This window comes from Balaenoptera acutorostrata, chromosome 20 (assembly GCF_949987535.1).
Source record: "Balaenoptera acutorostrata chromosome 20, mBalAcu1.1, whole genome shotgun sequence".
NCBI lineage: Eukaryota > Metazoa > Chordata > Mammalia > Artiodactyla > Balaenopteridae > Balaenoptera > Balaenoptera acutorostrata.
Window position 1 is genome coordinate 9,716,709 of NC_080083.1, and position 27,330 is coordinate 9,744,038.

Below are 27,330 nucleotides of genomic sequence, written 5' to 3' on the forward strand. Positions count from 1 at the left end.
TCTTTCCATGCATCCCTGCTCTGGGCACTGTCTATCTGGCCCTTCCCCTACACCGGTTCCCCACGTTGGTTCCTGGAGGCGGCCCGAGGAACAGGTGGTCACACCAACCACGTCACCAGTCCTGAGGCCCCTGAGCCGCCAAGAATGTGCTGGCCGCGTGGACGACTTGGACACGCTCTCTAGAGGTCGCTTCGGGTTTGAATCCCCAGCTAAATCCTGCCCAGCGAGGAGGGCGCGACCTAGAGGTGGCGAGTCCCCAGAGCAGCGGAACACTCCGAGTACAGAGAGCGCGCGTCTGGGAAAACGGGACTCGGAAGCGCGGGGCTTTAGTGCCACCTGGAGGGAGAACGCGGATCCGCAGCGGATCGGGCCAGGGTGGTCTCCGGCCCACTGTCCCCGTCATTCTACCTCTAAGACTTCCATTACTTCCAGCCCAGGCCTGTTTCTGGAGCTCCAGATCCGACTGTTCAGCAGCCGCGTGGGTGGGCAGCTCACATGATCAGCGTGTCCAAACCTGCTCCTCCTGCTAACTTCCTCATCCCAGTGAATGGTCCTATTAGCCATCCTGTCACTCCTATCAGAAGGAGGAAGTCATGCTTGATTTCTCCTCTCCTGCACCCGCCCCCCCCCCCCTTTATCCAGTTAGTTATCAGCGTTGGTGTTTTGACCTCCTAAACTCTCATATTCATCTGATTTTCTCCACCTGTACTGTTGCCACTTTGGTCCGGACCACCATCACCCTGACTGGTCTCCCTGCTCCTCCTCTTCCCCAGCAGGGAGGGCAGAGTACCATACAAAACAGTCCAACCTCTCACTCACGCTCCCCCCAAAAGTCTTTGTTGCCTACTGTCAAGTTCAAACCCCTTTTCAGAGTGAACAAAACCTCCTGCCTTTCCTCTTCTATCTCTGCCTCACGTTCTGTCCTCTCCCCTCGAGTTTTAGTCAATTCCTAACTACTTCTTGTACCTAGAACACACTGCTGTTTCACTCCTTGGTGCCTTTGCCATGCTAATCCCTCAGTCTGCAATACCAGAGGACTCCTATTCATCCTCCAAAAAAAGCTCACCCTCTCTGTGATACCTTCCTTGGCCTTCCTCCAGAAATCCATGTGTCCCCAGGACTTCCCTGGTGGCACAGTGGTTAAGAATCTGCCTGCCAATGCAGGGGACATGGGTTCGAGCCCTGGTCCGGAAAGATCCCACATGCCACGGAGCAACTAAGCCCGTGTGCCACAACTACTGAGCCCGCGCTCTAGAGCCCGTGAGCCACAACTGCTGAGCCCACGTGCCACAACTACTGAAGCCCGCGCGGCTAGAGCCCATGCTCCGCAACAAGAGAAGCTCCCGCTCGCCACAACTAGAGAAAGCCTGCGTGCAACACAACGAAGACCCAACACAGCCAAAAATAAATAAATAAATTTATTAAAAAAAAAAAAAGTCCATGTGTCCCCAATATAGTGTACTGTCATCATTTCTTCTCTGCACCTTAACCTTGAGGACAGATGATCATCTTGTTTACCTCTGTATCCCCAGCACCCAGCCTAGGGGTGGGCACTCAGTAAATGTTTGTTGAACGAATGGAATGAGGGTCTGCTCCTGATGGCCAAGAATGCGGATTAGGGAGCAATCACAAAGCGGGGAAACCTTTGGTGAATGGCTCCACATATCTGACCAAGGGGATGTAGATGAAGAACTAAGGTCTGCTGGTTGAGGAGAACCAATCATTTATGAGCAGAAAGGAGCAGAAGCGATTGATGGAAGCGGAGAGGGACCGGTCAGGAAGGTAAAAGGAAAGCCAGGGATGCTGGAATACCACAAAGGGAGGAGGGCAGGGAGAGAGGAAAAGCCAAGAAGGGTGCCAAGAGGAAAAAAGGGAGTTGGGGGAGGCACAGATTGGGGGCAGATGATAAGTCAGTGTAGCAGGTGGAGTGCAGGGCTGGGGTCTGTCCTGGCACTCAGGGCACGGCACATTCCTGATCTCATTCAGATGCTGTGTTCTGACGCTTCCAGGAGTTTAAACCGCAGAGAAAGTGGAATCAAGGAAAGCAAGTCAGAGCTAGATACAGGAGACAGAGTAAAGAGTATGGAGAGAGAGATGGAGGAGTAGAAGAGACAACAGGAGTAAGGAGAGACAGTTGGGAGGGAGGAAGAAAAATGGCTGGGACAGTGAGAGAAAGAGGTCGACTGAGAGAGGATGGAAAAGGAAGGAGAGAGACACAGGATACAAGTGGGCACCTCGCACTGGAGCCTGTGTGTGTTGATTTGCCTAGAAATTAATCTTTGGCCCGTTTGATCGCAGAACCAGTTGTAGCCCTTCCTAAGCTCTGCCCTATGTCATGGGGAGCTGATCCCTGTGGGCTTTTGTTTTCAAGCTCCTGTGTTCACTGCCTTCTGGCCTGGTGCAGCCCACAGTAGGTAAGAGATTGGAGGGCAGGAGAAAGCCAGGATATTTCTTCCCTCTCTCTGCGTCCAGCTTCTACTACTCTACAGGCCCACTTTGCTTCCAGCTTCTGGAGGGAAACCTTGGACGGCTGAGCTCCAGCAATGCCATCTCCTCCCTTTGTCCCGTCACTGTTTTTGTCAATATATGAGGGTCTCAGGTACAGAGGATTGAATTAATGACATAGTTCTTGGTACATTATCCTCACTGATCTATGTCTTATCTTGTTTTTATTTAAAAAGTTATTCTCTTTTATTTCCACACCCATTTCTCATTTGTCCTTCCTCAAAAGACAACCATTCCAATGTATTTAATGCTCACCTGCAAAACACGAATTGTTTTGCGTGCACACATTTTTAATTTATGTACATAGCATCTGGTTATATATTTCAGTCTGATCTTACTTATTTTCAGTAAGCACTATGTTTTAAAAACCCATTCAGGGAATTCCCTGGCGGTCCAGTTGTCAGGACTCTGAGCTTCCATTGCAGGGGGCATGCGTTCGATTCCTGGTCAGGGAACTAAGATCCCACAAGCTGCAGGGTGCAGCCAAAAAAAAAAAAAACCCATTCATGTTCTATAATTATCAAAGTTATTGTTGTATAATTAATGTATTGCATTATTTATTTATTGCATAATTTATTGTTGCACTATACTCCACAATGTCAGTCATCGCATTGATAAGCACCCATGTCACCTCCACTTCCCAACCACAACAAATAACATGGCAGTGAACATTTTCATACAAGGCTCTTTATGGGGGATATGTCTCTGCCTCTGCCTAGGTCTTTGTCTTTATTTATATCTATCTCCACCGAGCAGAATTGCTGAGTCATAGGGTATACTTACACCTAATTTGACTAAGAGCTACCAGATTGCTCATAAGAATGACAATCACAGTCTCCACTTCCATCAGCAGTTTGGGAGGGTTTCACTACCACCACAACCTCTCAGGCAGCATACACCCAGAGCAGCATAGTTAAGAGTATGCATAGGTAAGAGCCCAAACTGCCTGAGTTTGAGTCCCAGATCTGATATTTACTAACTTCGTGCCCTTGGGAAAGTTACCTAAGCTCTTTGTGCCTTGTTTACCGCATCTGTAAAATGAGAAGGGAGATAATAATAGTATCTACATCTTAGGGTTTTAATGAAGATGAATAATGTAATAGTCACATAGTGCTTAAAATAGAATTGAATACGGTTAATTGTTTTTGTTTTTTAAAACAGCTCTATTGAGATATAATCGACAAACAAACTGCACATATTTAAAATGTACAATTTGGGGACTTCCCTGGTGGCGCAGTGGTTAAGAATCCGCCTGCCAATGCAGGGGACACGCGTTCGAGCCCTGGTCTGGGAAGATCCCACATGCCGTGGAGCAACTAGACCTGTGCGCCACAACTACTGAGGCTGCGAGCCACAGCTACTGAAGCCTGCGCGCCTGGAGCCCATGTTCCGCAACAAGAGAAGCCACCGCAATGAGAAGCCCGCGCACTGCAATGAGAAGCCCACGAACCACCACGAAGAGTAGCTCCTGCTCACCACAACTAGAGAAAGCCCACACTCAGCAACGAAGACGCAACACAGCAAAAAAAATAAAAAGAAAAAAAAATTTTTTTCAATGAAAGAAAATGTACCATTTGGTAAGTCAAAAGATTTTTTTAATTGACGTATAACTGACAGGTAACATTAATTTCTGGTGTATAACATCATGATTCTATATTTGTATATATTGCGAAATGATTACCACAGTAAGTCAGGTTAACATCCATAATTTGATAAGTTTTGACATATGTATACACCCATGAAACTCTCCCCAGAATCACAATAATGAACATATCCATCACCGGCAGTGTTTCCTTGTACCTCTTTGTAATTCCTCTCTTCAGCCTCTAGGCAACCACTGATCTGATTTCGGTCATTATAGGCCAGTTAGCATTTTTTAGAATCTTATGCAAATGGAATCATACAGAGCGTACTCTTTTTGTCTGGGTTTCTTTTACTTACTGTAATTATTTTGAGATTCATGTATGTTGTTGCGTGTATTACGAGTTCATTCCTTTTTGTTGGGAAATATCATTGATTTGAATATCAATAGTAATTAGTTTGATTATCCATTCACCTGTTGATGGATATCTGGGTTATTTCCAGTTTGGGGCCATTACAAATAAAGCTGCCAGGAACATTCACACACAATCTTTTTTTTTTTTTTTTTTTTAATTTTATTTATTTATTTATTTATTCATTCATTTATTTATTTTTGGCTGTGCTGGGTCTTCGGTTCGTGTGAGGGCTTTCTCTAGTTGCGGCAAGTGGGGGCCACTCTTCATCGCGGTGCGGGGACCGCTCTTCATCGCGGTGCGCGGGCCTTTCACTATCGCGGCCCCTCCCGTTGCGGGGCACAGGCTCCAGACGCGCAGGCTCAGCAGCTGTGGCTCACGGGCCCAGCTGCTCCGTGGCATGTGGGATCTTCCCAGACCAGGGCTCGAACCCGTGTCTCCTGCATTAGCAGGCAGATTCTCAACCACTGCGCCACCAGGGAAGCCCCACACACAATCTTTTTAAGGACATGTATGCTTTCATTTCTCTTGGAAAATACCTAGGAGTAGAACAGCTGGATTATATGATAGGTGTATGTGTAACTTTTTTTTTTTTTTTTTTTTTTTTTAGTAAACCAGGCTTTTACTGCTCACAAGGTCATTTCTTATGAGTTGCAAACAATTTTTCCCTATATTTTCCCCACTCAATCTGGGCTGCCACAATCAGACAGACAGAAAGTGCCAGGACACTTTTTTCTTGCATCTGTAGTGGAAACCTTAGCAGCAGACAGTAGTGTGTAATTTTTTATGAATCGGCCAAACTGTTTTCCAAAGTGGTTGTCCCATTTTACATTCCCACCAGCAATGTCTGAAAGTTCCAGTTCTTCCACACCCTCACCAACACTTAAAATGGTCAGTCTTTTAAAATTCAGAATGGGCTAAATGAGATTTTAATCAAATGAGAATTTGCTTTGATTTCTAATATTTGTCAGTTCAGTAGGTGAAAGGTGATATCTTACTGCAGCTTTCTCTGATTACTTACGGCTTGGAGCATCCCTTTAAACACTTGTTAGCACTTTGGCTGTCTGTTTTCTGCAGATTCCCTCCTTGTATTCTCTGCCCATTTTCTCTTGGAAGATTTTTCTTGTTGATGGGCAAGACATTTAAACAAATAATATCAGTTCTTTGTCAGATTTGGACATTGCAAATATTTTCTCTTGTATCGGCTGCCTATTAATTTTTCTTCAGTGAACTTCATTTAATAGAAATCCTTAAATTTGGTGTAATCAGAATGACCAATTTTCCCTTTAGGGTTTGTGATTTTGAAATTTTGCCTATGTTCTTTTCTATTTCTGCATCACAAATTCATCTTTTCTTCCAATAACTTTATAGTTTTACTCTTCATATTTAGGTCGTTTTAATCCATCTAGAGTTCATCCTTGTTAGGGATCCCATTTATTTTTCTCACATTGAGCCACATTTACCATATGTCCGATTCTGATATCTACAAGTGTCTGTCTCTGGTATTCTGTTCCATTGGTGTATCTGTCCTTGCATTAATACTACACTGTTATTGTTGCTGGATGCTTTGTAGCAAGTTTAAATTTCTGGAAGGGCAAGATCCCTCTTGTTACTCTTACCACTCAGTGTCAACTTTTTTTAAAATTAATTAATTAATTTATTTAGGCTGTGCTGGGTCTTAGTTGCAGCACGTGGGATCCTCATTGTGGCATGTTTAGTGAGGGATCCTTAGTTACGGCATGCGCACTTCTTAGTTGTGGCATGTAAACTCTTAGTTGCAGCGTGCATGTGGGATCTAGTTCCCCGAGCAGGGATCGAACTTGGGAGCGTGGAGTCCTACCCACTGGACCACCGGAGAAACCCTCCCTCTCAGTGTCAACTTAACCATTTGTGGTTTTTTGGTTTTTTGGTTTTTTTCTTATTGCTCCAAACAAATTTGAGGGTAAACTTATCAAGATCTTTCAAAAAAAAAACCCCCAAAACAAAAAACAACCACCAGATGAATTTTTATGGGTAATATATCAAATTGTAAGTTATTCTGGGGACAACTGATATCTTTATAATGTTAAGTCATCCCATTTAAGAGCATGGACTATCTCTCTGTTTATTCAAGTCATCTTCTATGTTTTTTAGTAGAATTAAATTTTTTCTTCCACTGAGGTCTTATGAATACTTGGTTCCCTAGATGCTTCATAATTTTTGTCAGTGATGCAAACTGAGTGTTGTTTTTTAAATGACATTTTCTAATCAGTTATTGCTTGTGTAGTAAAATACTAGTGACTCTTTTTGTAGGTTCATCTTGTATGCAGCGACCTTGCTGAACATCACTGATGGTTCTAATAGACTGTCTGTTGATTCTATCCCATTTTCTAAGTAGATGATAATATCATCTGCAAATTAGTTTTTTAAAAATATTTATTTAGTTGTTAGTTGCACTGGGTCTTAGTTGTGGCAGGCGGGCTCCTTAGTTGCGGCTCGCTGGCTCCTTAGTTGTGGCATGCATGTGGGATCTATTTCCCTGACCAGGGATCAAACCCAGGCCCCCTGCATTGGGAGCACGGAGTCTTAACCACTGCACCACCAGGGAAGTCCCTACAAATCAGTTTTATTTCGTCCCTTTCAATCTTTGCACTATGTATTTCTTTCACTTCCTTGTAGTATTGATCAAGACTTCCAGGACTTTGTCAGGCAAAAAGGGTAACAGTGGACATCTTTGTCCTTTTCCCAATCACAAAAAACATGAGTCTAAAATTTCTTCATTAAGTATAAGAATTTCCTCTGTAATCTTTGTTTGCTAAAAATTCTTATCATAAGTAGGTGTTGAACTTTATCAAATTCTTTTTAAAATTATTGATTGAGGTAACCATATATGTTTTTTCTCTAATCTATTAATGTGGTAAATTACAGTGATGGATTTTCTAATATTGAAACACTTGCATTCCTGGGATAAACTGTTCTTGTTTGTAATGTATTACTCTTTAAATACATTTTTTACATTTGGTTAAGTAATATTTTATTAATGATGTTTGCATCTGTATTTATAAATGAAATGAGCCTATAATACTTATATTACCTTTAACTGATTTCAGAGGCAAGAGTAACGTAGCCTCAGAAAATGAGTTGGTCACTTTTTCACTCTTCTCCAGATCTGTATCTCAAAATGCACTCCAGGCTGAACCACAGGAGATTATCTGGACCAGCATCCTGTTTCCTAAGCAGGCAAAATATTATCATTCCTATTTTATAGATGAGGCAATTGAGGCCCAAGACTAAATTCCTGAATGGGGTGGAATTAGAACCTGGAATATTTTAACTGCCTTGGGTGTATAACTTCTTGGTCTGACCAGTAAAATAATCACCAGTGACCTGTATAATAATGAGTTTTTGAGTTATAATACATAATATTAAAATAACATTGTAAGTTTCCAGAGTTCACTTATTTATCAGTTTTTTTCAGAACTCAAAACATATTTTCCCATAGAAATAAACAAGTTGGTAGGGTTTCCATATCAGGTTGCCTACCTCATATGGTGTAGGTCCCCTAACCTGATCCAATATTCCAACCAAATTTGATCTTTCAAATTCTTCCACTGTGACTGTTGGACTCAACATCTGTCATCATCCTTATATGCCAGCCTCTTCTCTGAATGTTCCTTTCTGAAAACTGGCTGTCTTGGAGGACACACTTCCTCGGCAGCCCTTCTTTTAAATTAAATTAAATTAATTTATTTTTTGCCACGCTGCATGGCATGTGGGATCTTAGTTCCCCAACCAGGGATCAAACCTGCATCCCTTGCAGTGGAAGCACGGAGTCTTAACCACTGGAGCGCCAGAGAAGTCCCAGCAGCCCTTTTAATAAAGGCCTATTTTTGGTCCTACTTCATATACCTCAGGGTCTGGAGCTGGGAGTATTGATCCTCAATGCTACTTTAGACCATTATTCTTCCTTCATCCTTCAAAATCCTCTGCTCCTATGATGTTCATCTCTGGAAGTATAACGCCCACTACCTCTAATTGTTGCTGGGGTCTTCCAGCCTGATCCTTCACCCACATTCACTGACAACTTTAGCACCTGGCTCATCGTCTTCCTCTTTACACCTATGTTCTCATCATCATTGCTGTTGACTTCAAAGCCCACCAGGGTACTCCACCGACTTAGTCTCTCAGCCCTCAGTCTCCTCTCCAGTGACCTTTCTCTTCAGCCCACCCTCAGGCCCTTACTCATGACTTTGTCATCTCCTAAAACACCCTCTTCCAGTTTATTGAATTCAAGCCTCGCACCTCTTATGATCACCTCCTAGCCTTCCGGGTCATCTACTCATGTATCCCTACTCCTTTCACTTCATGGAGACCTTGAAACCATTGACCCAATCAGTTTTTCACTATCCACCGACACCAACTCCTTTTTATGTTTACTCTCTTTTATACTCAATTTATATCCATGATCTAGCACATAATCACTCTCATGCAAATACCTTAAAATCCCTTCTCTCTGTTTTTTTTTCTTTTCTTTTGGATTCTCTGTTCCCTGATGAGGGATTGAACCCGGGCCACAGCAGTGAAAGCCCAGAATCCTAACCACTAGTCCACCAGGGAACTCCCCCTTCTCTCTCTTTTTAGCAAAATCCCAATCCTGGTTAATTCCAACCATCCATCCACTTGCTCCTTGCACCCAACTCTTTACTTGAAGGCTACTAGAGCAAAAAATCCACAATGATGCTGACAGGTCACGCTTTAAATCAGTGGTTCTTAACTGGGACCAGTTTTGCTCATCTCCTCACTGGGACATCTGGCAATGTCCGAAGACATTTTTAAAATTTTTATTTTATTGAAGTATAGTTGATTTACAATGTTGTGTTAATTTCTGCTGTACAGCAAAGTGATTCAAATACACACACACACATGCACATATTCTTTTCCATTATGGCTTATTACAGGATATTGGATATGGTTCCCTGTGGTATACAGCAGGACCTTGTTGTTTATTCTGGAGACATTTTTGATTGTCACACTGGGGTGCTGGGGAGGGTTCTACTGGCATCAAATCAGTGGAAGTCAAGGGTGCTGTTAAATATCCTATGATGCACAGGACAGTCACCCATAATAAAGAATTATCTGGCCCCAAGTATCAATAGTGCTGAGGCTGAGAGATCCTGCTTTAAGTTAATACAACAAGTCTCAAAGGGACAATCGACACAGGGTCTTAGCACTTGCTGTTCCCTCTGCCTATAATATGGTTCTCCCCTGGCTGGCTCATTATTTAACAGTCCCTTCCTAGAAAGGTCTCCCTGACCTCACTCTGGAGTGGACCCAACCTCATCCATCACATTACCCTATTTTATTGCCTTCAAAACATGCACCATTTTTATGTCTTTATTGCCGGCTTCCTCCCTCTAGAATCTAAGTTACCTGAGTGCAGTGTCCTCTTGTTTTTTGTTTTTCTTCTCTTTGGCTGCACTGCCTGGCATTCAGAACTTCCCTGACGAGGGATTGAACTCGTGCCCCCTGTAGTGGAAGTGCGGAGTCTTAACCACTGGACCACCAGGGAAGTCCGCAGTGTCCTCTTGTTTATAGCTGTAGCCCCCGTGTCAAGCATGGTGCCTGGTACATTACATAGGGACTCAGACAATTTCTATTTGTCAAACAGGTGGATGAAATCTTGTTAATTTGCAATTTAGTCATTCATTCATCAACTATTTATTGGTGATAGAATTCAGACACATCTCTGCCCTCTTGGAACCTATAGTACAGTGGGGAGACTGACACTGAGTAAATAATCACACAAGGTAAATAGTTTCTAATCATGATAAGAGCTTTGAAAGTAAAGTACATGTAGCGGTGAGAGCATTCAGCAGGTGATCTGACTCAGCCTGGGATGGGGTAGTCAGGCCAGGCTTCCCAGGAGAAGTAATATTTGAGCTGAGAGCTGAAGGATGAGTCGGTTAGCAAGGTAGAGGGAGGTTGGGTGGGGTAGATGGAGACGAGCACCCAGGCATAGAGAACAGAGTGCAAAGGCACTGTTGTGGGAAGGCACATAGCACGGTTCAGGAAGTGTGGCTGACGCACAGAGTCTGGTAAGCCAGTGTGGCATTTATTTGCCAAATCCAGTGCAGCAATAGGAGCAAAAGTGTGCCATTGGAAGTTTTAAGGATTTTAAAGAGGAAGTGACAAGATTTAAGTTTATTTGGGAAAAAAAAAAGTCACTTCCGGAGAACAGATTTTAGAAGGACAAGCAGGGAAGCAGGGAGATTGGTTTGGAGGCAGTTGCAGTGTCTAGGCAAGAGGTGATGGTGGCTTGGCCTGAGATGGTCTCAACTTGGAGAGGAGCTGGATATACTTACGTAATGAGAAACATGGAATTTCAGAGCTGGAAAGCACCTGAAAAAAAACCGAAACAAAACCTCACCATTAATCAAAAGGTAGAAAAATTAAAATGAATAATAAAGAGTTCATTAAAGTCTGCATTTTATAGAAAAGCAGGTTAATTAGCTGAGGATGAAGGGCCCTTTAATATTTTTATTGAATAAAAGAAGGAAAGACTTATACAGAGAAATGTTTGAGAGGGAGGAGCAAAGATGGGAAATGTGAGAGAGTTGAGGTAAAAAAAGGAGAGAGAAAAATTAAATGAGAGAGACAGAGTAAGAAAGGTGTATGAGCCTGAGCGGTGTCAGGAGGTTGGAGGAGAGGAAGATTGGGAGGAAACTGGACAAGGGGGTGGCAGCGATGTGCACTCAGGAAGATGCAAAGAAAGGCTACTTGGTGATGCTGGGCTCCAAGGGGGCTGGAGATAGGGTACAAAGGTAGACCAAAAGAGTGGGGAGTAAAATAGGAAGCGGAAAAGACAGGAAGGGGAGATGATAACAGATGAGGGAGGAATGAATAAATGGGGGATGCTTGGAGATGTGCGGAGAAAGGATGGGGCCATACATAGCTCGGGGAGAGTGAGAGAAGAAACCTGAGAGTGAGGTGGCAATCTGAGGGCTGAATCAAAGGCCACATTAGAGCCAGGTGTTCTGGAGGACAGAATGGTGAGAGGGTGGGAGAGGGTACATAAAGGGGCAGGTCCAGGCTCAGAATGAGGGAGAGAAATGTGTGCAGGGCTGGGGGAGGAGGAAGAGGGAAAGGTGGAGGACGAGTTGGAAAGACTCCAAGGGAGGGGAATGATGGGTGTGGCCAAGACTCTGACCCTGGCCTTACCTTGCTCCCACCCTCTGCTGGCTTCTGGCCTCAACGGTTTCTTCCTTCTGCTACAAGGACCCTTGAGGCGGGGTGGGATAGTGAACGCTGGGAGGTGGGGTGCCAACGGCCCCGCCATTAAGTCATGTCAAGCAGGGATCGGAATAGGGGGCCAAGGAGATGGGGGGTGTTGGGGCGCCATGCCTGGAAGCCGGGTGTCTGTTGGAGGGCGACAGCGGCGAGGGGTGGGTGGGTGCTAGGAGGTGGCTTTGGCGGTGGAGACTCCAATAAGGCTGCTGAAGTGGGGAGTTCTGCGGGATTGGAGCCAGAGCCCTTGAAGGTGGGATCGGCTAGGAAAGGAGAAAAAGAGCAGAGTGTTGGGGCGAAAGTAGGGCGGGACAAAGAGCGCCCAGAGTAGAACTCGAGAGTCCCTGCGTGGGGGAAAGGTGGAGCCAAGGCTGGCCTGGGGCATCCCCCCCGCTCCGGCTCCGCCGCGCTCTTAGCGCACCTGTCGGGGAGAGGGGAAGGGACATCCTGGTGCCCGAGGGACCTCCAGTCCAGAGGGGCTTACTCGGAGCTTGGGACTCCCGAGAAGACTCCGCCTCCTCCCCTCCGGCGGTCCAAGCCCCGCAAGTGAAGGGGCGTGACCCTGGTGCTCAGGTTTCTTCCTCCTCACCTGGGCCGGGAGGGGTGGGGGCCAGGACTTCCGGCTCAGGTGAGTGTCCCTTCGGTGACGTCAGGTCATCCTCGGCCGCCCCTCCGGTTCCTCCCCGCCTCGCGCTCCCGGTGCCCGCGGGGGCGCGCCCCTGACGACCTACATATACTCAGGTGCGTCGCACCTGTCCGCCCGCACCTGCCCGCTCACCGCTGAGCGACCTCTCTTCGCACAGCAGCTTCGGGCCGACAGCCCAGGATACTTTGGGGACTTCCAGCACCCGGGACCGCGCCCACACGGCCCCTCCACCTTTTGTTTGGGAAGGGTCGCCGAGCGCCGGAGGGAACTGCCGGGTCTTCGCGGATTGCTTTTGTTGGCCACCAGTCCTGTTCCCTCTGCTGTGAGACCCTCGCCCCGCCGGAGGGTAAATTTGTGTTTACTTCGGTGACAAGATTTGCGTTTACTTCGGTGACAAGATTTGCAAGCACTCGACCAAAAACTTTTTTGCCTCTTTGGGTGACAAAACTCGCCAGCCCGGCGCCTCCCGTCTTTTCTGAGGGCGGAAATGGCCAATTCGGGCCTGCAGCTGCTGGGCTTTTCCATGGCTCTGCTGGGCTGGGTGGGCCTGGTGGCGTGCACCGCCATCCCTCAGTGGCAGATGAGCTCGTACGCCGGCGACAACATCATCACCGCCCAGGCCATGTACAAGGGGCTGTGGATGGACTGCGTCACACAGAGCACGGGCATGATGAGCTGCAAAATGTACGACTCGGTGCTCGCCCTGCCCGGTAAGGCCGCGGGACCGACGGGGCGGACGCGTCCAGGGCCGAGGTCGCGGGGTGGGCGCGGGTCCCGGCCCCAGGCCCCACGGCCCGACGCCCTGGGTTGCCGGCGAGCACGGGCGGAGAGGAGGAAGCGGAAGCGGTCGGGCTGGGGACGCCGCGGGCCGAGAATCTGGGGCTGCACGTGCGCGCCTCCGGGGCCGGCTGCGCCCCGCTTCGCCCGCGGACCCGCCTAGTCTTCGGGCTTGGCGGCCGGCGGCCCAAGCACGTCCCGGGAAGCCGAGGCCTTCCCCCTCCCCCCACCCCGAGGAGGCCACGGCCTCCGCCATCTCCCGCCCTTTTCTCTGACAAAAGGCGGCGCGGGCTGGAGGCCTCGGAGTTGGGTTGGGGGCCGCGGGGTCGGGCCGAGGGCCGAGGAGCCGTGCACCGTCAGTCCTGAGGCGCCGCCTGCGGCTTCTAATCTTATCGGCAGATTAGCCGAAGCCACAAACCGTGGCCTCGATAGTGGGGTCAGAGCTGGGACGAGGGCCGGCATCTGCGGGCGGCGTCGGGGCTCCGACCACCGCTTCCGGGGCTCAGGCCACCACCTCGGTTCCTCTTCGATGTACCCTTTCACCCTTCCCCCTCCCCGGGGCAGTTTCGTCGAAACCCTGGCGCCCCGGGCGGATCCTAGAGCCGAGAGGGCGGGGCGGAGCGGAGCGGGAAGGCCCGCGGAGTCGGGAGGGGGCGGGATCCACCCGCTCTGGCCCGGGACTTGGGCGTCGAGGGGGCCCCAGGCCTGCGGCTAGTGGGCGCAACCGGCGACTCAGAGGCTGAAGCCGTCCGAGGGCCGCTGGCATTTCCATCAAGGACAGCATGCTTCCCCCTTTCCCGCAGCGGCCTTGCAGGCCACCCGAGCCCTAATGGTGGTCTCCCTGGTGCTGGGCTTCCTAGCCACGTTCGTGGCCACGATGGGCATGAAGTGTACAAACTGTGGGGGGGACGACAAAGTGAAGAAGGCCCGTACAGCCATGGCCGGAGGCATCATTTTCATCTTGGCAGGTGAGCAACAAGTCCAAGGTGGGCCCAAGGACTCCCTTCTTGCCCATCCTGGAGGGGTAAGGGTGGGCACGGTGCTGGTTTGCGGGGGGCTCACAGTATCTGAATCCTCATTCTTTCTCCAGGTCTTGCTGCCTTGATAGCTTGCTCCTGGTACGGCCACCAGATTGTCGCAGACTTTTACAACCCGTTGGTCCCCATGAATGTTAAGTAAGTAAGAGAGCCCTGCCTCCTAAGGGGTCTGGGGTTGGGAGAGGCAGGCCAGGGTTTCTGACCCCAGTCCTCTCTCCACAGGTATGAGTTTGGTCCTGCCATCTTCATTGGCTGGGCAGGGTCCGCTCTGGTCCTCCTGGGAGGTGCACTGCTCTCTTGCTCCTGTCCTGGGAGTGAAAGCAAAGTTGGGTACCGTGCACCCCGCTCCTACCCTAAGCCCAACTCTGCCAAGGAGTACGTGTAAGCTGGGATGCCCTTACCCCAGCCTGGCAGCCTAGAGGTGCCCCCAGACATCTGAAAGGACCTGGGGCAGACAGCTCAACCCGTGGGCAGGGTGCCGAGCAGAAGCCTGCGGTCACTCTAGCCCAGCACACCATGTACAGTTCCCTGGGGTGTTGGGTGGTGGGGAGACAAAAAGGGGGAGGGTGTGCCTTTTGTACAGTAATAAAAATATGTTTTGGAAAGTAGACTTTTCTTCCCTTCGGGGCATCTGCTTTCTTCCAACCCAGATCCTTGCAGGGAACCTAGAACCTAAAGTGTACCTACTTCAGTTAAAAAAACATTTATTGAGCACCAATGGTGTGCAAGGCTGTCCCAGCTCTACCATTTCAGTCATTCAGTCCCCAACACTTTTGACTATTGACTCTAAACGACTCATGTTCTTGGCTTCCCTCATCCCCTCCCAGCCTCCAGTCCTGTCCACTCCCAACTCTTGCTTAAATAGCAACCAAAGAGCTTTTGTTTTTAATAAAAAAATTAAGATTTTATTAGGCTTGGGGGGTGGTGGTGTCACCTTCCCTTATGCTCCCATTCCACCTTCTCTCCTCACTGGAAGCTGCTCCCTGGCTCATGGGTCACAGGGCAGGGCCTCCACAGACACAGGGAACAAAGATGGGGCAGAGACAGGCTAAGGCCAATGCAAACAATGGAAGGATGGTTATGGGCCCAAGGTCTCCCTCGTCCTCCAATTACAGTCTAGTCACATCTCCTGGCCAGTTAAACATCTAGGTCATCATCTGGGTCTTCTTGGTCCAGGTCATCATAAGCATCTGGCTCATAGAAAATGTGGCTGGTAGCCTGGCTCAGCCCAGGGCGCAGTAGAGCCTGCTGTCTGAGAAGACATAAAGGGAGATTGGTGCTGGTGAGGGTGGGTAATGGGTCATGTCTGGATACCCTCTTTCCTTGTGACAGTGACTCCCTCTTTGGCCTCCATGTTTTCTTGGTCTAAGTCCCTTTGTGTGACCTCGTTTAGTTAGCACGGAAGCACCACCTGGTACAGGGTAGATACTCTTATGCTGCTCTCATAATAGCCTAAGTTCTTAGCAGCTTGAGGGCAAGCATCCTGCCGTAGTCTTGCTTCACCTGCTCACACACTGGGCACGGGACAACAAGCATCTACTAAGCCTTTATTAACCTGCCTCTGCCATACCCATCTAGCTTCCTGTCCTCTTAGCACCGCTGCCTGGAGACAGGGCCACTTCTCCAGGGTCTGGTCTGGCTCAACCCAGGCCCAGATTACTTTGGGGACATCTGTGGAGCTGGGACCCAAGGCTCTAATGGAGAGAAAAAAGACATAAAGGACCTTTGCCATTGTTGGGGTTTGGGTGTGTAGAGAACCCCTCCCCAGACGTGCCTCTGGAAGTGGACTTCAGCCCCTATAAAGTCTAAGAGGTTAATCAACAACCTGCTGTTGCCCCACCTCTTAGGCCCAGATGCTGGGCTCAGCTCAGGGACCCGGGCACCGAGGCCCCAACCTTACTTTTCCGAGCTGAACTGGAAGGGCAGGGTCAGGCTATCTTTGGCTTCTCTCTCTTTCTTGGACAGGTGAAGGTTAAAAGTCAAATGAGTCGTGGGGTCCGTCTGTAGAGACAAAGGATGCTGCCACTCTGCCCCATCACTGAAATCCCTGACCCCAGCCCCAACCCCTGCAGTCTTTATCCCCCTCTCTCCTTTTTCCAGACTCCAAACTGCATCCCCTTGTTCCGGCCCTGGCTCTCTTAGATACCGAGGGAGTATGAGGATCTGGGTTAGGCTGGGACTCTAGGGGCGGCCCCCCTTGGAGCTCCAGGCTGAAGTCAGGAAGGATGGAGAACCACTGAGTCTGGGGAGAAGAAAGAAGAGTATTAAGGTTTTTTTCATCTTACTGAACAAACCAGAGAACCAGGACCTGCCGCCCCAGCTCCCAACCACTTATGTAACTGGCTGCTTCCAGCTCTTGCACTCCTTTTTCATCTCCTGGAAGGCAGTGTCTTTCATTGGTTAAGCTCACAGGATCCGAGCTTTCCAGGCTACAGAATGGGGATAATAAAACAATCTACCTCACAGGGCAGCTGTGGAGATACAATGAGGGCAATGCTGAAACCATGAGAGCCTAGGGAAGTGCTCCATCGCATCAGCCATTTTATTGCTCTTCCTCTCTGACCCCAACCTCCAGTTCTCCTGTGCTTCTGACCTGGTGGGTCGGGCGCTGTTGGGGCCTCCGATAGAGGATGTGGGCTGAGGCCTGGCCCATCACACCGCTCAGGGTCACCTCGGTCTGAGCAAGGCTGCTCAGTGCTCCCAAGGGGCCTGGGCCGTGAAGCTCTTCATGCAGCAGGCCCAGCACATGCACCTGCTCTCCTGGGGAGCTGTCACCTGGAGAGGGACAAGAAAGGTGGTGCACGAAGGGCAGTAGGGAGCATTTGGGGGAGGCCTGGGATCAAATAGCGAAGAGGAAAAAAGGAAGGACAGGGCCACGTTCCCTCAGAGCTCTGCCAGGATCCTGACTAACCTCGGCCAGTGTCACTGCCCTGCTCTGACCTCTTTCAGCCCTCACCTTTAAAACACTTTCTTATTCCAATGCACATCGAATCAAGGCACCACTCTGACCTCAATCCTCAGGAGCGCCTCAAGGCCTTCAGGATGGAATCCACACTTTTAGCATCTGTTCTCCGCTTGTTTTCCAGCCTCATCTCTTACACACTGAACCATCTGCAGTGTCAGGAACTTGCCAAGATCCCAGTCAGTGCCTTAGATCCCCTCTTTCCTTCCCTCCCTTTTTAGCAGCATTTACAAAGCATCAGGCACTGCACTAAATACTTGCATTTTTAGGTTGGACCGTATGAAATTGCTGACATTTGATCATATCTGATCTACAATAAAAGCAATTCCAAGTGGTTCATCTTCATACTATAAACTCCCTCCTTCCTCGGCTTTTACTGAGGAAACGGAAGCACTGTGCGACCAAGCACCTGTATACCGAGCTGGGTATCTGACTCTAAAGCCCATTCTAGTACCCACTGTACTTTAGGGCTAGTCCCAGTGCCCCCAGCTGGACAAACTGGCCCTTGCTCTTCAAGACATTCCTTCCTTAAGGTACTCGGTGCATGTTCCTTTATCATCATGGTCCTTATCAGACTGTCTAGTAATTGCTGGTTTACTTGTCTATACCTTTACGGGACTTTGAGCTCCTGGAAGGCAAGGACCTGACTACAGTTAGCCTTTATTTTTCCATTATCTAGAACTGTGCCTGACACAGTGTATTTATGCGTATGTTTGTTGAATGAATGAATGAAATGAATGAGGGAAAAAAAAAACTTGGAAAAGAAAAAAAAGAGTAATTAGTAGATAGCACTATAAGAAACCAAGAACTAGAATAAAGGCTAAAGAGATGGAAGAAAGCGCAATTGGAGATCCCTGATATGTTTCTTGTTAGGGTGGAAAGGGGCACATCCCTTGGCAGGGGGAATGTATGGTGGGAAGAAACGAAGGAGGAGTCTCACCATGGCAGGAGTCCTGATGGCTCAGAGCGTGCAGAATCTGGCAGAGTGTGGTGCAGGGAAGGTGAAGCAGCAGCCAGCTGAGGGAATCAAGAGCAACGGTGACAGGGCCAGGATCTGTCCTCCTGCACAGGGCCCTCAAGGCTTCCAGGGGACCCCCAGGAAGGGCTTCCCCAGTCTTTGACCAGTTGAGAGGGTCTCTAAAGAGGTCATGGTAAACCAGCCTACAAAGGGAAACGGAAAGGCATGATTCTACTGCCCCTCCCCCCAATCTCCAAATTCAGCTTCTGATTTTTGTGGCTGTTTCTCGATTTTCAATAATATCCTAAATATTACTGAAAAGTTTTTACTGAGAAGTAGAATATAGTAATTGAGAGCACAGACTTTGGCATCAGACAGCCCTGAGCTCCAAGCTTGTTTCTACTTGTCCAAGGTCACCTAACTGATACATTACTTCATCTCTGTAAGACTCGGTTTCTTCATTTATAAAATAGGAATACCAACCTCCTGACAGCACAGTACTAAATGATGCCTAAAGTGTATCATTCTCGAATGGATAAAGAGAAAAGAGAGGACCTGAGACATGGTTCCTGCCTGTAGGACAGCTTAGAGAAGGTCAAGAATCAAGTCCTGAGGTACTAACTACAGATAACATAGCGATTCAGGAAAAGAGACTGGCATGGACTAGAAATCCTGGGAAAGCTTCACAGTGGCAGAACTTGTTCCCAGACATCTCCTTTCTATCTTCTGCTTCTCTTGTGAATGCCACCTTTACAGCATCACCTCTACTATAACAGCTGATACAAAATTAGGGCTCAACCGACAAGTGTAAACTATTATTATCCACTTAGCTAACCAGACCAGGAAGTAATCTTTCTTAACCACCCAACAAAGGTGGATTCAGGTACCTCCTGATCTGGCTGCTTTCCTCTACCCCACATCAGTCTGTTAAGTCCTGGAAATTCTACCTGCTAAAGTCCTTTTACATTTGTCCTAAACTCTCCATCCCTACTGCCACTGTCTTTAGCTAGGCCTCTGTCACCTCCTACCATTATTCTCTAAGATTCACTGGAACAGGAATCATGTCGGCTTCATTCACTGTTCTAGCCTAGCTCAGTTCCTGGTTCACAACTAGTTCTTAACCGGTACTTATACATCTGAGTGAACCTGCATTACTGCAATAGCCTTCCCACCTAGTCTCCCTATCTCCAGGCTGCCCCCTCCTAACCCATTCTCCACACTGTGGTCACTGGACGAGTCTTTCTAACAGGTATGACGTTATCACTCTCCTCCCAAATTTTCCTTTTCGTGCTCTGTAAGAACTTTTACTACCAGGTACCTCTCTGTCTGACCTCAGGAAGCTCTTCCATCTCCCATGAACAGGTATGCCTTCCATACCTCTCTAATTTTGCATAAACTGTTCCTTCTGCCTGTAGGACAAGTCCCTATGTACCCTGCAGTTAGTGCTGATGCATGTCGATCACAAGATTCTGAATAACTCAAAAGGCAGAACACATTTATTCTTGTCCTCCAGTCCAGCCTCTAGTGCTAACCTGTACTGTCGGCCTCTTATTACTCTGTTCCTCTCATCTTCTATGGTCCCTGCTTTGGATTCTCCAGATACCACTCTTCATCATTCCTCTGACTAATTCCTACCTCTTGAAAAACCCATATCCATTCAATGAATAAGTAGCTGCTACTACATATCAGGTTTGCCCCTGTAGCTGGAAGGGGAGTTCCTCAGCAACAGAGGTCCCAAATCCAATTAAATCTCTTCCAAATTGTACTTACCGGCTGTTGATATTGGAGTCAAAACCTTCACGAAACTCTTCTTCGCTCACTTCACAGCCCAGGATGTGGACTTGCTCCCCACTGAGGCAGAGATGAGGGAGAGTGTCAAAGAGTGGGGCCCAGGCTCCCTTCTCGGGCAGGACAGCGAGACGCTGCGGGATACTCACCACAGTGCAGATTTCTTGATAAGCGCCTTCAAGAGGCTGCGCCCCTCCCACTCCACGGAGTCTGGGGAGAGCGAGGGACGGATAAACAGCCTGAGAACACTGAGGTTTTCGCATTCGCGAACCGGTAGCGACCTCCACCCCTGGCCTCTTACCCACGGCCCTTCCTCTCCACTTCCACCCCTTGGGCCCTGCTCCTAAGCCCCTGTGCCTGTGACCCTCACCCCGAAGCAGCACCAGGCCACCAAGAGCCAACAGCAATTCCAGCATCTCCAAAATGCGTCGCGTCCCTCTTCGGACGCCCTCTGATGGCGTCACTGTCCATTGCCCCGCCCCTCCACATGGAAGGGGCGGGGCATCCACGATCTCTCCCACCACTAAGACCTGGCGTAACCTGGAGTGAGTGGTGCTTAGGTTCGCTATCCCAGGAAAGCTCACGCGGAGCGACCCCTCCTGAGCCCTGGTGCACAGACGCAGGGACGACGCCCCTCTCTACATTTTTACCGTGACTAGGGCGGGAAGATCCGTTGGGGCAGTTGTCTGTGGGAGGGGGAAGTGGCCGCGCAATCCCGCCCTACTGTCGGAGCCTCTGGCGCAAGTGACGTCACTCCGCCCCGCCCATGCAATTCGAGGCGGGCCTGCTTTGCCTCAGGCCCCGCCCCATCGCCACCCTCCGCGCATGCGCGATACTGGGGCCTTGTTAGGAGCACGCTCCACTTTCCTTATCCCCACCCCCGAAGACAGAGTTGGGGGAACTTCAGCCCCGGTGAAGCGAATACACGTCACCACCGGAAGTAGTGTCAGAGGGGAAGAGGAGGGGGGAAGAAAGAAGGAGGGAGGCCTTCGGGCGGTAAAATGGCGCCTGTCAGAGTGGGAAATCCAGCTGCAGAGGCTGCAGCCCCGCTCCCTATCGGCTGAGGCACCCCCCCGACCTCGGGGAGGGGGAAGCCGCTCCAGTCCAGCCATCCGCGCCCTTCGGCTCCCCCTCCCCTCCTTCCCGGCTCCTTGGCTCAGCCGGTCTGTTCGCCGCCACCGCGGCCCTGCGCGCGCCGCTACCCCCGCCCGCCCCTTTCCCGCGGGCAGCCCCCTAGCGCGCCTGCGCAGCGGGCCACCCTCCGCTTCCCCCTTCCCCTCCCCCTTCCTTCTCCCTCCCTCCCTTCTCCCTAGCCCCCTCCCCCACAGCCCCCTCCCCCAATTCTCCATCCCCTTCCCTCCTGGTCTCGGAGGACCCCATCGTAGCCCGATCTGTCTCGGCCCGCAACCTCCGCGAATCCGTCGGTGCCACTCCCCGCCCATGTGGGCCCCCGCGGGCTGCCCACGCCTGTCCCCCAGCTCCCCGTTCCGCTGGGCTTTCCCCTCGTCGTGGGTGGCTTTCTGAGCCGCCCGCTCCGTGCCCCTCTCTGCAGCCTCTCCTGCCACTCGGGGCCCCCGTTCCCCCTCCCGGTGGCGGGGGGCTGCCCCCGGGGGGCTGGCGGAGCTGGGCCGCGGGGGCCCCGGGGCCGGCGGTGCCGGGGTCATCGGGATGATGCGGACGCAGTGTCTGCTGGGGCTGCGCACGTTCGTGGCCTTCGCCGCCAAGCTCTGGAGCTTCTTCATTTACCTTTTGCGGAGGCAGATCCGCACGGTGAGCCTGGGTGGGCGCTGGTGGTGGTGGGGACCTCTGTCAGCGGTGCTCTAGGGTTTTTGGAAAGTCTCGGGCCTCTGTTTGGGCCTAGAAACAGCCCCGGCGGCAGCTTTTACCGCTAGAGAATTAGAGCACCCGTCGCTGGGCATGGGGTGGGACGGGGAAGAGGAAGACCCTTGTAGTAGAGCTGAGATGGTGGAGGGGGGCTAGATGGGAAAAGGATTTGGCAACTCTTGGGGGCTAGGGTGATGGGTGGGGTGCTCTTTAAGAAAGCTAGAGTTGTTGCTAAAGAAGCCGAGGGGCGGGGAACACCTGTTTGATGGCAGCAGGTCTGTTGATGTGGGCTTGTGAAAGACCCTCCTATTATTTGGAACCTCCGTGTGTGTTTGGTCTCATAACAAGGGAGAGACAGGCTCATGTGCCAAGGGTGGCGGTGGGTGGGAGGGCGTATGTCACCAACAAGGATGGGAACGTGGGAAAAGCCCTGGGTGTGAAGGAGAAACCCCTGCGGTTCAAATTAAGGGAACTCTTCCAAAAAGGTCCTGAAAACTCATTTCATAGTGTGAGTGTGAATATTTGGGTTTATTAAGACTTTGGGACTAAAAAAGATGCATTTATGATTGGCATCTTTAGTTGTGGAAGGGAGCACATTAAAGTTTGGATGTCCCTATCAGAAGACGGTGCTTGTCAGTTTAAGGTTTGAATCTGAGGGCATGCTTCTCAGATTGTTTCTCCAGGAGACCCCAGCATTGTGAGGGATACTGTGGGGAGTGTATCTCTGGGTTTCCTCCCCCATAGCTTTTCTCCAAGGTCAAACCTCCTTAGGCTAACATCATTTAATGTACTCTGTGTTCTCACCATCATGGGGGAGAATGCTCTGAAGGAGTCTGGGGAGGATTCAGTGAGCTGGGGTGCAGAGGGTCGCCAGTCTGTACTCTGGCATACCTCAATAAAACATGAAGGAATAAAACCAAGTAGGGGCTGCCCAGGTCAAGGAACTTCCAGAAAGCCCTGAGTGGTAGTGGTGGTTGACTTACTGATTTGGGGAATGGGCCTGGCCTTGGATTCAGTGTCTCCTTGACCACTCCACTCCTTCCACTTCCTGATTTAAGGTTTAGGGTGAGGATTGTTTCTGGGTGGTCATGGTTGTAGGCAGGGCTATTTCCCTGAGATAAGGGTTAGGAGCCAAGAAGAATCAGGTCAGAGATACTGAGATGTGTGGGGGACTAGCTCCTGGGATTTTCCTTACGTGTTAGCTGCTGTCTTCTCGTCCTGGCCTTGCTCCGAGCATCTCCCCTTCTCCCCCTAACATAGCAGTTTTCTGTTCTGGGTGCAGGGATGGGCTCCAGCCCATGCAGAGACTGGTTCCTTGCAAAATTGCTCCCCTCTGGGCAGCACTGACCCCACAGCCTTTTGTCTTCCCTTCCTTCCTTTCCAATCTGGTTTCTCCCCCCACCCCCTTTCTGGCAGATGCTGAGAGCATTCCCTACATGCCCAGCATGTGCAACCCGAGATAGGGCAGGACACCCGAGCTGTTGCGGCCTTCATCGCAGCCCCGAGAGAAAAGAAGGGCACATGCCTTGGGATTAGGGGGAGAGGGCCCTTTGGTTTGCAAGTGGAGAGCCTGGTTCTGGTGAGGCTTGGGGCCTAGGGACGGACTGTGCTTAGAAGAAAAGAGCAGAGGAGGGAATTGCCAAGCTTTGCATGGGAGAGATTTGAGTGCTGGAAACAGGAGCCTCTAGAGAAGGCTTGGAGAAACTGGAAGGCCGGGATGGTGACATCCTTGTCCCTTCCTCACCTCCCACTCACAGCCCTTACTTCACTCTGGCCTTCTTGGTACTCTAGCAGTCTGCCTGGTGAGTGGGGCTTTCCAGTGTTCTCTGCCTTGCCCTGGGTACCAGGATAAGGAGGCTGTTCAGAGGGCTGAGGTTCTCTACAACTTGTGACTTGGCTAGTAGAGACAGAAGTGGACAGGTGGCTGGTTAAAATAGGCCTGGTGGCCCCCAGCCAGAGGAACTTAGCTGACCTGACAACCCCTGGATTCCCTCATTCTCTGTTCCCCTTAGTGACCCAAGGACCTCCCCTCCTGACGCCTACGCTCTGTCCACTAAGGAATCTGAGGCTCTCAGCTCCCAACAGGAGGTGATGAGAGCTGTCACAAAGAATTCTTGAGGTGGAGGTGGGGAGGGCCACGCATTTCTTTATTCCACGTAGCAGGATAACATCATGGTTAAGAGGGCACGTTCTCGGATCGGACTGCACAGGTACAATCCTGGCTCCACCATTTCATTGATTCTAATGTAAGTGACCACCCCTGCTATAGTGTTCTAGGAATACAGCCACGATCGAGACAAAATCCTTGCTTTCATTCTAACTGGAGGGGCAAACTGCTAAATAAGACAATTCCTAGCTGTGGGGTCTTAGGCAAAGTATTTAACTTCTCCAAGCCTTGGTTTCTTCATCCTTAAGATGTAGATGGTATTGTTGTTGTTATTATTAGGGTTCTGAGGATTAAAGAAACAACCCTAAATTACACTATGCCCAATGTATGGTAAATGTTCAACATGTGCTTCCTATTATTAGTGGGGAAGATTTCCTTGTCAAGGGTTCTAACCCTCTCTCTTGCTATTCCTAGGTAATTCAGTACCAAACCGTTCGATATGACATCCTTCCCTTATCTCCTGTGTCCCGGAATCGGCTAAGTGAGTATGCTGACTGGGAGGAACCCTAGGTGAGGTAGGGTTCAAGGTCTTGGCTGGAGGTTGGTTGGTGTTACCCCTTCCCGCTGTGGTTCAGGCCAGGTGAAGAGGAAGATCCTGGTGCTGGATCTGGATGAGACACTTATTCACTCCCATCACGATGGGGTCCTGAGGCCTACAGTCCGGCCTGGAACGCCTCCTGACTTCATTCTCAAGGTGTGTGGGGCTGGGAGGTGATGGAATGGTTACGTCTGTTATTCTGCTCAGATTCTTTGCCAGTCCCAGAGCATCTCATCCCTGGCTGTGTCCTCTGGCAGCCTGAAGGAGGGAAGCAGGCAGTGGGAGGGTGGGGGGGTGTCCTTTAGGCCTGTGTTGTGGTGCTCAGGACTTCTCCCAGCCCTGCTGTGTTCCTCTACAGGTGGTAATAGACAAACATCCCGTCCGGTTTTTTGTACATAAGAGGCCCCATGTGGATTTCTTCTTGGAAGTGGTGAGTTTGCAGAAGCTGAAGGCAGCTCTGTGATGAAGGAATGGTTTTAGGGCTCTGGGAATTTAGAGGATTTGGAGGAAGTAAGGGATCAGGAGAAATGGGTAAGGGCAGTTTTGGAGAGGGGAGGTTGTAGGATGCTCAGAGAATGGCTTTCGATAGTTTGGGTTCATTTGTTGTGCTGATGCAATTCTATTCTTCCACGGCCTTCCCGCTCTTTTGTTCTTGCATCTGTGAATCTTAAGGGTGTATGGTGCCTAAGACTCTTGAGTTTGAGGACAGTTTCAGAATTCTGTGTCCTCAGAGACATTCAATGTTTTTGGAAGTCCTGCAGGACTCTGCTAGAGTCTTAGTAAAAGGGAACTATATGTCTGAATGATCATCTCTTCTGATACCTTCCTCTTCTCCAATCTCTTTCAGGTGAGCCAGTGGTACGAGCTGGTGGTGTTCACAGCAAGCATGGAAATTTACGGCTCTGCTGTGGCAGATAAACTGGATAATAGCAGAAGCATTCTCAAGAGAAGATACTACAGACAGGTAACGGGCTAGAGTCCAGGTCTAAGAGTGAGGCTTGGGAGGCAGGCCATCAGGGAGGGACCTGAGTTTGAGGCAACTGCCCTGGAATGGGACCTTCTGAGGGTGTGGGGGAGGCATACTGTATAATCCCTTTTGTGAGAACTGGCTGCCTGTGGGCATTGTTCGGATTGCGGGAGCAATCACAGAGGGCGAGTCTCCTTTTGATGCCCAGCTCACCCTGCCTTCCAGCACTGCACTTTGGAATTGGGCAGCTACATCAAGGACCTCTCTGTGGTCCACAGTGACCTCTCCAGCATTGTGATCCTGGATAACTCCCCAGGGGCTTACAGGAGCCATCCAGGTACAGGGGACGGTGGTGAGTCTGGCAGGACTAGGAAGTGGTTCTGAGGAGATATTTTGAATGCATGGAGCTGGGATTCCCTGGTTTACAGTAGGTCAGGATGCAGGTTGTTTCTCTTTTAAATGAGATGTTCCCCGCCCCCCCCCATATCCATTTCATAAATCAGATTTCTCATATCAAATTGCTTCAGGTAAGACACAAGACAGTAAGTTTGACTAGAAGCCTCACGCTAGTATGAGATACAGTGATTAAGATTTTATTTTATTTTGAAGAATAAATCAAGAAGGTTTTACTTAGGTCATTGAGTTTGGGGGGGTATGTATTTTAAAGTAATGAACCCCACCCCCAAATAAAAGGAAAAACACCCCGTCTCTCTTGAATCCTTTGTTTCTTCTCATGTGCCTTTTCACCCACCCTAGACAATGCCATCCCCATCAAATCCTGGTTCAGTGACCCCAGCGATACCGCCCTTCTCAACCTGCTTCCGATGCTGGATGCCCTCAGGTAAGGGAAGCTAGACACTTAGATTTCTGAGGAGAGGAGCGGGTGGGGGATCCCAAGAAGGAATAAAAGTTTGTCCTGTTTTACTTACTTATCTCTTTTCCCTTAAGAATATTACTTTTGAACCAAGGTCTTCTTAAAACTCATCACTTTTAGCCATTGGGTTTTGGGCAAACTGAACCTGTCTCATGTGAAAACGGTGATCCTTTCCACCCCACGTCTTCCGTGAGGCTGCCTTACACTAGTGTGAGGATATCAACATAAGGACTCTACCAATGCAAGTTATTGTTGTCCCAGGTTCACCGCTGACGTTCGTTCTGTGCTGAGCCGAAACCTTCACCAACATAGGCTCTGGTGACAGCTGCTCCCCCTCCACCTGAGTTGGGGTGGGGGGGAAAGGGAGGGTGAGCCCTCGGGATGCCGTCTGGTGCCCTGTCCACTGGTGAGGACTGCCTGGGCAGGGTCTGCCTCTCCCACCCCTCTCTGCCCTGGGAGCCCTGCACTCCATATGGAGTCTGGATGGACACAAGGGCCAGATTCTCAAGCAGCCTCACTCTAACTTCGTGTTCGCACTCCCTGGAAACCCCAGACTGGGACATAAGCGGAGGCCTAGGAGAGCCGCAACAGTGTCTGGTGGAGAGACAGGACTGGCCAGAGTGGGAGACAGACATTCGGTAATCCGGGAGGCTCAAAGAGAAGCCAAGCCAGCTTTGTTGTGATTTGTTTTTTTTAAAAACTCTTGTACAAAAGTGATCTAATTCTTCACTCCAAGGGCTGGGTTGTGGGTGGGAAACTGGGATTTTGGGCCACTGGATTTTCCCCAAACTTGTCCCCTCCCTTTCTATTTTCCCTTCTTCCTAGATTCCCTCAGACCTGTAACCAGCTTTCTCTCCTTTTTTTTCTTTCCTCTCTTTTAAACCATGCATTATAACTTTAAAACCAAGGCTGCCCTAGGTCCTTCTCTGGGGTTTTGGGAAATGAAGGGAGGGGTCTTTGTTCACACCCACCCTGTCCCCTAGGCAGAAGGAAAAGAGGCTGCTGTAGACCCGAGGGGTAGGGGGAACGG

General features: G+C 49.8%; 3 protein-coding genes across 6 annotated transcripts; 2 read left to right on the forward strand and 1 right to left on the reverse strand.

The window, feature by feature from the left end:
* The first annotated feature begins 11,953 nt into the window (after positions 1–11,953).
* CLDN7 (claudin 7) lies at positions 11,954–14,813 on the forward strand. The gene is made up of 4 exons (XM_007166456.3): positions 11,954–13,118; positions 13,989–14,153; positions 14,276–14,360; positions 14,445–14,813. Exons 1-4 carry the CDS (start codon positions 12,896–12,898, stop codon positions 14,605–14,607), a joined length of 636 nt encoding a protein of 211 aa, XP_007166518.1. The 5' UTR covers positions 11,954–12,895; the 3' UTR covers positions 14,608–14,813.
* Positions 14,814–15,100: 287 nt separating this feature from the next.
* Positions 15,101–20,558, reverse strand: ELP5 (elongator acetyltransferase complex subunit 5). Of its 3 annotated transcripts, XM_007166629.2 has the most exons (9): positions 20,301–20,558; positions 20,080–20,140; positions 19,913–19,993; positions 18,125–18,345; positions 16,816–16,997; positions 16,369–16,464; positions 16,123–16,223; positions 15,793–15,916; positions 15,101–15,474 (listed from the first exon to the last, which is right to left on the reverse strand). In XM_007166629.2, exons 1-9 carry the CDS (start codon positions 20,344–20,346, stop codon positions 15,418–15,420), a joined length of 969 nt encoding a protein of 322 aa, XP_007166691.2. In that variant the 5' UTR covers positions 20,347–20,558; the 3' UTR covers positions 15,101–15,417. The 3 variants fall into 3 exon arrangements, with proteins under 3 accessions (XP_007166691.2, XP_057391602.1, XP_057391601.1); XM_057535619.1 differs by lacking the exon at positions 15,793–15,916 and having other exon boundaries at positions 20,301–20,552; XM_057535618.1 differs by lacking the exons at positions 15,793–15,916; positions 16,123–16,223 and having other exon boundaries at positions 20,301–20,538.
* A 313-nt stretch (positions 20,559–20,871) lies between these two features.
* On the forward strand, positions 20,872–27,207 carry CTDNEP1 (CTD nuclear envelope phosphatase 1). 2 transcript variants are annotated; one of them, XM_007166459.2, is made up of 8 exons: positions 20,883–21,700; positions 24,336–24,402; positions 24,497–24,615; positions 24,818–24,889; positions 25,307–25,423; positions 25,652–25,763; positions 26,183–26,267; positions 26,562–27,207. In XM_007166459.2, the coding sequence occupies exons 1-8, from the start codon at positions 21,599–21,601 to the stop codon at positions 26,620–26,622; spliced, it is 735 nt and encodes a 244-aa protein (XP_007166521.1). In that variant the 5' UTR covers positions 20,883–21,598; the 3' UTR covers positions 26,623–27,207. The 2 variants fall into 2 exon arrangements, with proteins under 2 accessions (XP_007166522.2, XP_007166521.1); XM_007166460.2 differs by lacking the exon at positions 25,652–25,763 and having other exon boundaries at positions 20,872–21,700.
* The last annotated feature ends 123 nt before the right edge of the window (positions 27,208–27,330 follow it).